General features: G+C 41.3%; 2 protein-coding genes across 6 annotated transcripts in view; both read left to right on the top strand.

The window, feature by feature from the left end:
- Nucleotides 1-9,352, top strand: part of OSBPL3 (oxysterol binding protein like 3) — a 206,945-nt gene extending 197,593 nt beyond the window's left edge. For all 5 annotated transcript variants that reach the window (XM_024128509.3, XM_055084952.1, XM_024128501.3 and 2 more), the window contains 3 exons: nt 987-1,113; nt 2,815-2,937; nt 5,914-9,352. In XM_024128509.3, coding sequence (XP_023984277.1) covers nt 987-1,113; nt 2,815-2,937; nt 5,914-6,010 — 347 coding nt within the window. In that variant the 3' untranslated portion in view covers nt 6,011-9,352. The remainder of the gene's footprint in view (nt 1-986; nt 1,114-2,814; nt 2,938-5,913) is intronic.
- The window catches only part of GSDME (gasdermin E), a 114,912-nt gene continuing 105,968 nt past the window's right edge, over nt 2,898-11,841 (top strand). The window contains 1 exon segment of the mRNA XM_024131386.3: nt 2,898-2,937. The gene's annotated coding sequence lies outside the window, so the exon portion shown is untranslated.

The raw sequence follows: 11,841 nt of genomic DNA on the forward strand, positions 1-11,841 counted from the left end.
GGGGAAAAAAAAAAAAAAAAAAAAAAAAAAAAAAAACTGGAGATCATCCTCATTGGCTCGATGCCCCACCCTCTGGGCCCACTGGGACTTTGCCTGGCTCCCAAGCCCCCCCAAGGCTCTGGTTGGTGGCAGCTGGGCATGTTGAAGCTGCACAGCAGCCCCGCCATTTGAGAGGTAGAGGCAGCCTTGCCCCCTGAATCTGTGTAGTCTGGGCCTGTGGTGGGAGTGGCAGCCTGATGATCTCCGAATCACCTTCAGAGTCATTCCTCCCTTTTCTTGAAGGCAATGCATGTTTGCAGCTGCGTAGCTCTCTGGTTCCATCTGTAAAATAACAGTAGTCCAGCAGCCTTGCTTCATTCAGTCCTGTTTTCTCTGTCCCCTTTGGTTCCAGCTGGCAGTGTTTCTGCCATTATAATCCCATCTGTATTCCTGGCTTCTGCTGAGGTGGTTTAAAATTAAAATATGTAAGATTTGGAGGGGCCTAGCATTGGTGAAAAGAAGAGCAGGACTGGAAGTAAAGAATAATATTTATTGACCTCTTGGTATGGGTCCAACACTATTCTAGATACTAGACAGAGTTTCAGGAGAATTTGACATCTCTTAAATGAAAAAGGGATTCCCTAGAGTGAAAGTCTTGTGAGTCAGGAAAAACGGACCTAGAGTTCTTTTTAACATGTTTATTTTAGTAACAAATTATTTTTATAACTTAAATTCTATAGAAACTTCTTGGTATTTAATAAATTTGCTATAGGACCACACAAAGAAGGCCTTATCCTTGTAGGTAGAAGGAAGCTTATAGGGAAGAAAATTTATAGAGGAAAAATTCAGCACCTCTTTGTGAGCCAGAATATTTTAATAGAAATGGAAGAGTTTAGAGCTGAGAGAGAAAAATTGTAGCTGGTCTGAGATGAAAAAGGTGAAGGAATTAAGATGTGATGTGAATGCAATGTAAGTTAGAGATGAATGATTTTTTTTTTTTCTTTTAGATCCCATGCCAAAAGGCTATGAGCAATATTATGGCTTCACACAGTTTGCACTGGAATTAAATGAAATGGATCCATTGTTGAAGTCTTTATTACCACCTACTGACACTCGATTCCGGCCAGACCAAAGGTAAGGATTTTTTTCAGATCTTTATCTCCAGAGATGTGAAACTCTTTGTAGAAAGTCTTGGTAACATCTCTCAGGCCACCAAAGGAGCCTAAGAGAGAGAGACTCTGTCATCAAGAGCAGAGGTCTAGGGAGATTTTAAGCCATCTTGTGGAAGGAACGGAGCCCAGCTTAGGTCTGTGTGTGACATGACCTTTATTCATCAGTAGAACCCCATTTCTATTGAAATACAAAAAAAAAAAAAAAAAAAAAGCTTTTTTTTTTAAAGAGTTTCACTGCATACAGCAATAAGAAAAACGTACTCTGTATTTGAAAGAGTAAAAGCATCCAGCTCCCCACCCCTCGAATTTAAATTATTTTGGTGCACTGAAATCTAACTTCTGATCCTAGGTTTGCTGCTGACAAGCTGTGTTGTACGCTAAGTCTTTTAACCTTTCTCAGCCTCAGTTTCCAACTCTGTAAAACAGAAAGAATAATCTCTCTCCTAAGGCCTTTCTAATTAAGACTCAAAACCAAGAAGGCAAAAAATAAAATAAAATGGATAAAATTTGACTTTATTTTTAAAAACCCAGCACCCTTCTTCATGGTAAAGTAAATAAAATGTATACCCAGAGTCAAAAGGTTAACGACTGAGAAATCTATACTTGCAGCTCACTTCATGAATTGGTTCTAGAAATCAAGATCAATCCATTAAAAAAAAAATAGACAAAGGGAAATGAACAGTTCACAAAAAATAGGAAATGCAGGTAGCCCTTAAACATATGAAAAGATGCTCAGTCTTACTCAAACCCGCAAAATTTTAAAACCATGCTCTCATACCATTTCTTTACCTATCAGATGGCAAAGACTCAAAAGTCTGATGCACTCTGAGGCTACGGGGAAGAGGCACTTCAGTAACATTGCTGGTGGGAATGTAAATTGCTATAATCCCCATAAAGGGCAGTTTGGTAATAGATATATTACAACCTCACCCTTTAACCCAGCAATTCCACCTCTAGAACCGTCTCCTTAGAGATATACTAACACATGTGCAAAATGACAGATATATACAGTCCTTCACTGCAGCATTAATTTTAACAGTAAAAACTTGGGAACATCCCAAATGTCTATCAATAGGGAATTGTTTAAATAAATGCAGGTATATCCACACAATTGAATATTATATATCTATTAAAAGTGAAAAGATCTGTGTACTACCAAGAATGAGCTCCAAGATATATGGTTAAGTAAAAAGGAAAACAAAACAAGATACCAAAGTACAGACAGTATGTGTCGCCTGCTTCCGTTTATGTTCTTAAAAGGGAGGGAGGGGTAAGAATCTATATTAATGTGTGTTTATATACGAATCAGGAATCTCTAGAAGGATGCACAATAAACCGGTAACAGTGGATTACCTGCGGTGGGGGGCGTGAACGTGGGTAGGATGGGGAGGAAACAGGTAGAACTGGAGACGGGAATGAGAGGGAGATTTTGCCCCAGATTCCTTTTCATAGATATAATTTTTTGAACCATGTCTGTATCACCAATTCAGAACACAATATTGTCCCTCATTACCTCCAAATAATGTTTTAAGGGTTGAGGAGGGGGCTTATGTATAGGAGAGTATTCTGAATATCCAGTCTTGCACACATGCAGTTCTAATAGTAATGATTGTTACATTCCCTTGGTGTTCCTGTTCCTTTATCTTTTTCCTCAATGCCTCAGGTTTCTAGAAGAAGGGAGCTTAGAAGAGGCCGAAATACAAAAGCAGAGGATTGAACAGCTGCAGAGAGAAAGGCGGCGGGTGTTAGAAGAAAGTAAGGTGGAGCACCAGCCGCGGTTTTTCAGGTGTGTGTGCAGCTGGGGTCGTGTGGGTCATTGTTGGCAGGACTGGCGACGCCTGATGCTTCTGGTGTGAAGAGAACAGACTGGGGTGTCCCCTCCCCACGAGAGAGTGTTCTCGGCCCTTTTCCTGCTTCAGTGTGGTGACATCCCTCCTCTGTGAAGGCCCAACTTTGTGGGGACACTGCCCCCAGGCTGCCCCTCTCAGCCCTCCTTTTTTGCGTTCCTTGGTCTCTCTCCCAGGGCCTCTCCCAGGACTCTGCAGAGAGGTGCTCAGTAAGTGCTTGTGGGAGAAGCAACGAGACCAACCAAACCCAGCTCCCAGTACCAGGCCAGCTTATTCAAGCCATGTCTAAGGTTGGTCCCCCAAACGGGTAGATTCTACACAGTGATGGAGATAATTAGCCATCACCCCGTTCTTCACCAAACTAGAACTTCCAAGTAATCTAATTCTTGAATTGCAGCAGTTCCAATATACTGGGGCTTGGATTTGGAACATTTAGTATTATTTTTTAAATAGCTTGCTAGGAGGGTCTCGTTAAGAACAGACTGAAAGATTTAGAAGGGGCGTCAGAAATCATCTGCCCTTCACCCCCTCTTTTATTTTAACTGCAAAGAAACGAAGGCCCAGGGGACACAGGTGATTTGTGGAAAGACCCAGTGGAATGTCCCAGACTGGGGCCTGGCTCTCTTGACTACAGGCCAGGGCTTGATATGGTTTTAGGGGTTTTTAGTTTGTTCATTTTTTTTTAAATCAGCAATGGAACAATCACAGGTAGAAAAGCAGCCAGCTCCTGCCCTACCTATTCCCCCCAGTCTTCTTTTCAGGATTTTGTTGTTGTTTGCAGGGATTTTTTGGTTGTTATTAGTTTTTAATGGGCAACAGAAACACTTTTAGGAGGATTTAGCAACTAATCTATCAGCTGCATCAATAAAATTATATATTTCCAAAACAGCAAAATAGCAACAAGTTATGTTTTATCCCCAAAGTATTATGTCCTTTCCCCTAAAGTTGATGTGGATTTTGGTCATCTCACAATCTCAGAATATGAGTGATTGAAGATCAGTAGGCCAGAGTTTTATCCCAGAATATTCATAACTTCATTTAAACATTAAAAAAAAAGATACCTTATTTTTTTTTTTATAAAGGCAAGGGATAGGTAAATGGATAGACTAACAGACTGATCAATTGATTTTGGTAATATCTGTTAAAGAGATTCGTTACAGTATTTTTAGGATCATTAAAAATTGTGGATAACCAAACTGTCTCAAGAACTAGATAAGGAGATTTATCAACTTGATCTGATGTAAAAACCTCAAAAATGACTTCACACAGTCTGTGGAGCTCTGTGGGAAATGAACTAACAGGTAAATGCAAAATGTAAAATGTTATCTGGGCTGTCACTGCAACCGTGTAAGAATTATGTCTGGAGTGGACAAGGGCTGAACACAGCTGCACTTCTTTTTCCTTTTGATTGTTTGTAAAATTATCAGAGTATTAGATGTGGCAAGTAAAACTGTGAGAAAAGGTGGGAATTGTTCAGCAGTAGCAGTCCGGGAACTGTTCCAATTAGACGCTGGCAGAGATGACAGAGGAGCATGGGGACTTGGACGTTTCCGTTGACACTCACGGAGGAGCCACGAAAACATCACTGGAAATTTCAAGTGGCAACTACAGCTCTGGCAGCGATAGTCGTCTTTGCTTCCTAGTAAAGTATCTGACATGCACATTGATTTATTTTAAACACATCCCTATATTGGAATAGAAAAACAATTGTGATAAAAATCTATGTTCCTGAGCATGTGAAAAAATAGGCCCACCTCACTTTTGTTTCTAAAACGTATGACAGTATCAGTCAACATTACCAGTGTGCATGCTCTTTGACTCAGAAGTTCAATTTATAGGAATTTTTCATATAACTAACCTCTTGCACGTACAAAATAACATATGTTCTGTTTATAATAGCTAGAGGTTGAAAGCAACATCCTCAGTGCCCACCAGTAGGGTACTTGTTAAATCGTGGTCCATCCCCACAATGGACTATCATGCACCTGTTGAAAAAGAAAAAAAGGAAGCCCTTTTTGCCAGAGTCACCAAACTTCTCCTGCAAAGGGCAAATGGTGAATATTGTTAGCTTTGCCGGCCATGAGGCCTCAGTAGTAATGACTCAACCCTGCTGTGCAATGTGAAAGCAGCCACAGACAATACTTAAATGAATGGGCATGATGTGTCCCAGTAAAGTGGTATTACAGATAGGCCGAAGGCTGGATTTGGCCCTTGGGCTGTAGTTTGCTGACCTTATTGTGACAACGGAAAAGGATCTCTAATATATATGTTATATCAAAAACTCAAGGGGTGGGAGACCATCCAGGGCTACCACTGGATGAAAAATAGGAGAGGAGTGGAGTGTGAGTGTGCATGCCTGGGTGCTCACACACGTGGAATTTCTCTGACTGAACTGGGAGGCTGGGAGTAGGAAGAAAACGTTCAGCTCTCCACTCTTTGGTACCTTTTGAATTTGGATCTACGTAATATATTATCTATGCATATAATAGTGAACCAAGGCTATTCACTCCAGGATGTGATTCCAGTTCCTTCCAATTCCTTTCCTTTTTACTGTTAATTGACCACTTGATTTGAACAACGTGATTGATTTGTAACTTTTACATGGCCACACCCCAGGTGGTGGCTGCCATCCCAGCCCTGTTTTCTGTACGACAGACCCTACCCTCACCCACTTCTCTCAGAAGCACCCATTTCTCACAGCCTCTAAGTTGGAGAATGACGTCAAAGTCAGAAGTAGCCAAACGGTTTCCAGGCTTCCTGCTCCCTCGCTGGTCCAGTACTGGACCACAGGGACAGGGGGTGCAGGTGCCAGTGATAAGCTGGGGAGGGCGGGCGGGGGAGGAACGGGGTGAAAAGGAGACAGAGACTCTGACGGTCTTGTCACGAGCCTTCAGCAAATTCTTTCACTTTCACAGGAAATCCAGCGATGACTCTTGGGTGAGCAGTGGCACGTATTTGGAACTTAGGAAAGATCTTGGTTTTTCCAAACTGGAACATCCTGTCTTGTGGTAAAAGAGGAAAGAACGATACGTCTTCGTACTTCTCCCGTGGTTGCTTTCTGAAGCCACAAACCTGTGTCTGTATATTTAAACAACATTATCTAGAACGATCACTTGTGCTTCTTAGCTTAGTGTGGTATTTAAGTATATATTTTCTTCAGTAGGTTTCTTTACAATTTCAAATGTTATCACAATTGTTTATATGAATGTAGAACACCTTGCTATTTCTTTTTATATATAAACTATTTAATAAAAACGAAAGATTGAATGTTAACATGTGGGTTAAAAAAGAAGCTTTAACACGAATTTTCCAAAGGTTAGGAAAATTCTAATTAAATGTATGCCTTATAAAATGATGTTGGAAAAAAAATCCGTCTTTCCCAGGTGCGTTAAGAAATAAGAATACAAAGGGTTACTCACCTGTGTGCAAGCTACCCAGGTTTAATTTGGTAGCTCAGATATCTTTTTGCCTCGGACAGCTTTTGAATTGCTCACACAGAACAATTCTGCTGGTACTGGAGTCTGAAGAATATTTGCATTTGCGTTTAAGTGCTTGGGGGAATGGTATACGATTAGTGGGATGTATGTTTTTATATAAGATGGCTATGGCAGCTTCTCAAAGAGGAAGCATTCGAACTCATCCCTCCCTATAGTTTCATTGCCTTATGTGCAAAACTGTACCGTTACTCAGAAAAATTGTTGATAATCCGAGAAACCCCTGTTAATTAAATGTCAAAACGAAATCCCAGGCGGACAGTAGGAAATTTCTCCTTAGTGAGAGCTGAATCCATTACAAGTTAAGAAACTGTTTTCTGCTTCCCACCCCACCTCTAGCCTCCTCCACTGTTTGACCACATCTCTGTTGAATATGGAATGTCCCAATTTAGTGTAAAACATAGGTGCATTCAACATGGCAGTTTGACTTTCCAAAAGTTTAGCAAAGTAACTGATTGTTTTAAATAATTCAACATGTTTTTCTTAAATACTGTTTTGGTATTTTCTACCTCTCAATAAGCACCATATTTTAGATCTTGTATGAAAAGTTTGACCACCTGCCTTATAGACAAATGTAGAGAATTGATGTTCTTCCTTTGTGTTGTGTCCTGGTAAAGCTTTAAGTGTCTTATTGCTTTCCTACGCTTCCTTCTTACTCATATCACTCTTTTGTGAGTTTTGCAGCAGTCTTGAATAATACAGACTATAACTACTGAAAGGAGAAACTTTGCCTTTTTAAATGTGTTATTTCCAATTACTATAATAGAATTTGTGCAGTAGTTGAATTGTGTGATCAAAGCAATTCTAACTTCTGCCCAGATTACTTTAAAACCAAAGCCTAAGTTTGAAGGCTTTTCCTCTAAAGTCCATGACGATTTTATGTAATATCAAGTAAAATGGTGCAGTAAAAAGATTTCTCCAGAAAACATTTTTAGATATTTAAATAATTTCAGAGAATGCTATGAGTGAAAAGAAGAATAAATAATGGAAAAAAGAATGCATGATTTTTCAGTGTCACACCAAATAACTAGTTGGAGAGTATTGCACTTCCAAAATGGAGAGTTATTTAAAGTGGGTCAGTCAGTAGCCTTTTGGAATCTGCAAGTGACTAGCATTTTAAAACAATACACGACTCATTAAATATTGCTTTCATCCATTCCATTGTATCAAGATGTCAAGATGAACACAGTTCAAATATCATTTCCATTTCTAAGCAGTTAACTGACCCCATCAAATTCTTTGGTTATGTGCTTTGTTCTTTTCTTTTCAAGCATGTATCTAAATTCTGCTCACAGATGGGAAGAAGCAGGCTGTAGATTTTAAGGGTACTCCAGGGGAAAACAAATCTAATTTTCACAGCGTGAAGGTAAATGTAGAACTTGAGTAATACTGACTGTTATAGGCCTGCTCCAGGGGCTGGCTCAAAACAACAACAGAAAGAAAACATGCAGCCTGAATGGACGTAGCTTTGTCATGCAGTCTTTGGAAAGTCTTTAATTGTCCTGATGCTGTTATTTCAGTTGATCTTATGTTTCATTTTGTAATCACGAGGCTCAAGGGACCAAATATCACCTTTGTAGTCATCTTATTTGAGATGGGAGTGGGGCTGAATTTGAATATGTATGCAGATTTTAAAGTCTGTTAGTACCAACATCTATAAAGGGCTTTTCTGAAATTTAAGCAGCTTGGTGATGCATCCAATTATAATCCTCAAATTCCCTTGAGGGGGAAATGGCTTCTTTTTTCCTTCAGTCTCTATTCTCAAAAGCATCCTCTCACCTAATTTGTATCTCAAGGACATTTTATATTCTTAGGATGAAGAAAACAGAAACACAGCATTGTTTGGGAAGAACTGAGGTAGAACTGACTTTGGATTTTGAATCTCCCGATTGCATAATGCCAATCACTGCATCACTTGAGGTACATGTTGTAACCTCCATTTTATTCCTTATCATCCCATCCCAAATGTATGGTGAACTGCACAGCTGTTCTTGGAAACGGGACCTTGTACAGTCAGCCACGTTACACTTCCAGCGTTCCTGTTGCCCCTGCCTGTTATCCGAAGCTGCGGGACATACTTCAGGAAGGAGCCACAGTCTCCAGGGTAGCCTGGCAGCAGGTCACTCCCTCCCCAGGCCCCAAAGCCTAGGCTGGTATTTCCTGGAGTCAAACTCAATAATCAAAGTCTCAGTGCAGCTCCTCCATGCTATTCACCTCCCAGAAGCCAGGCTGGTTCTGGTACTAATTAAACACATGGAGTTCAGTTTAGGACAACCGTCCGTTGTGTATCAGGTCCTCACAGAATGCCCAGAAAGCCCCCATGGCCTCATGTGCTTCCTGTGAGGTTCTCTGGGAGAGAAAAGTAGACAAACCAACTTTAAAAAAAATATATTTGCTTCACTGGGGCTGCTGCTTTTCTCCCCTTCTACTTTTAACTACTTCCAGTAAATCATTGGCTTGGGCTTCGCGAGCACTATCCATCTGTATTCTCCAGATTTATGATGAGTGGTCTTATCCTACTATTAACAACGTCAACCCTAAAAGAAAAATGGTAAAGTATACAGTTTTTGTTTGGCTGTTGAAACTTGTCGTAGGTCTACTGCATACTCTGTTAAGTTATGCCTTCCAGCTATCATAGAATTTCCTCAGACCTCTTAGTTATGAGTAAGAGCAATAAGCAGTTGTCCTTATGATCTTAGGAATAATAGTTCCAATGTATTGGCATAATTTATTTGAATGTCTTTTTTATTTTTATTTTTATTTTTTTTTGCGGTACGCGGGCCTCTCACTGTTGTGGCTTCTCCCGTAGCGGAGCACAGGCTCCGGACGCGCAGGCTCAGCGGGCATGGCTCCCGGGCCCCGCCGCTCCGTGGCACGTGGGATCCTCCCGGACCGGGGCACAAACCCGCGCCCCGCGCACCGGCAGGCGGACTCCCAACCACTGCGCCACCAGGGAAGCCCTGCGCAGGCCCAGTGGCCATGGCTCACGGGCCCAGCCGCTCCGCGGCATGTGGGATCTTCCCGGACCGGGGCACGAACCTGTGTCCCCTGTGTCTTTAATTTTGATATTAACATTGGCATACCTCTGTTTTTGCTACCAAATGATAGCTATTTTCATGTGCTCAGTTTTCCCTACATTGTATTAATCTGTTGCTTGTTTGTCTGTATTTTTCTGTGTTGGAAATATATGTATATATCACCTAAGTCTGCAAATTGCAGCAGTCTGAAATGCAAACCATTTTCAGAGACTTTGGTTTTGAGGAATGCAATGATCAGGAGTTGTTAGTTTATTTTATTCATGATGATTTTATCTTCCTCTCTTACCTCAGAGGATACTATTTTTTTTTAATGGATATTTGTAAATCTTTCATCTCACCATTTATAAGATTATTTTCTGTTTAAAATCCCAGCCTTCCACCCATCCCCTTATGCCTCCGCCATAAGCTCTGACTAATTTGTTTTTCCCCCTCGTGAAGCTAGTTGACTGTGAATAAACAACATGGAAAAAGGACGCTCCTGTCGTGTTTCCAGGTTAATGGGCATATGTGGCTGCTGAACGGACAGAGCAAGACTCTAGCTGAGACTTTGCTGAGGGAGAAACACACAAGATTAGCTCACGTGATAGGGTTGGAAATAAAAAATACCCCAGTACATAAAGAAGCCTGGAAACTTTGGCAAAAGTTGCCATACTTTTGGTCTGAACATTTCCAAGGTGTACTGCAAATGTAGGTCCCCTGGCCTTTGGGACAGGGGACCTGAGACAGCTAGAGCCCCAGACAGCCCGCAAAGAAGCCCTGTCTGTTCAACCCAGCATGCTATGGAAATATTATTTTCTGTGTGTCCTAACATGAAAAAGGAAAATACCAACTAGTCACACTGATGTAATGGCCCTTACGAATGGCTGACTCCTCTCCCACACCCAACTTGTGTCCTTTGCAATGCCCCAAACACTTAACCTTCCCTGAAGTCCCATTCGAGTCAGTTCATATATTTATGGTGTTACGCACGCACTGGATCGCAGTTACACACATAAGGTCACATCTCTGCCTCCCCCAAAGCGCTAAAGAGACAACCAAAAGCAATTCATGAACCTTGATTGGATCCCGGCTTAAAAGAAAAGAAAAACAAGCTATAAAAGACATTTTGAGGTCAATTAGTGACACTTGCATATAAACATCATGAAATTATTGCTAATTTCCATATAATTATATGATACTGCCTGTTGATCTGTATCAAATCTGCCATCAAAGAAGAATTGACATTATTCCAAATAATACGAACACTAAAGGAAATCTTAAAAGGCAACCTCAGACCATTTTAACGTGCTGGCCCTTACTGGAATAGATATTAAAGCATCCTAAGGTGTTGACTTTGAGGAGGCAATGAAATTTGAAGGTACAAGTTTTCGGCCTTAGTTTAGGAACTCAGTCGTATTATTTTCTAGTCATACTGATGGAATACCTGCACTAATATAATGTCCATCAGCGACCAGCAAATGAGGACATCATGGTCCTAGTTGACACCAGTCAGGAGTTTCTTATTATGGACTAATTAGTTGGAGTCCCTGCAGGAAAGCGAATCCAGCTCCATAGCTCAGGAGATTTAAATGAAGGGCTACTTGCTGGGCTATTAGCAGGATTAAGGCATATTAGCAACAGCTGGAAGTTGTAACCGCCCCTGCAGGAGCTGGAGCTCGGAGGAGGGAAGGGTGGTCAGGAGCTGTAGTGGAGGGACATTCGGTCTCTGCCAGAAAATCCAGTCCAGCGTCAGGGAGAGATCTCCCCACCTCGGTCTCCTCTGGCCGCCATTCTCCCTGGTGGCTGAACTCAAGTGGGTACAAGCCCTGAAATGCAGGAGGAGGCCCCGGGCCAACAGAGAAACAAGCACCTGGACCTTATATTCACCGGCATCTTCACGTCTGAGCTTTCAGAGGAATTTTCAGTAAGTAAATAGGCTTCAGGGCCAATTTTTTTCAGAGAGGATAGAATTTATTTTGGCTCCCAGTTATTTTACCAAGGATGAATTATGATTAACTGTGCTTTTAAAAAACTGGTTCTCCATGATATTGTTGTTTTAACACTTTTAATGAGTTAAGGGCAGCTTCTCTATTAAATGCCATAGTTTAAACAGGTATCAGACTGGGAAAAACATGTCAGCTTAAGCAGCGATTCTCTAATTTGGCTGATGTCCTGGGGGGTTACACACACACACACACACACCACACACACACTCTTCCTCTGGGTGGTTCAGACCCAGACACACACACACACACACACAAACACACACACACACTCTCTCTCTCTCTCTCTCTCTCTCTCTCTCTCTCTCTCTCTCTCTCTCTCTCTCTCT

Source organism: Physeter macrocephalus, chromosome 5, assembly GCF_002837175.3.
Source record: "Physeter macrocephalus isolate SW-GA chromosome 5, ASM283717v5, whole genome shotgun sequence".
Classification (NCBI taxonomy): Eukaryota; Metazoa; Chordata; class Mammalia; order Artiodactyla; family Physeteridae; genus Physeter; species Physeter macrocephalus.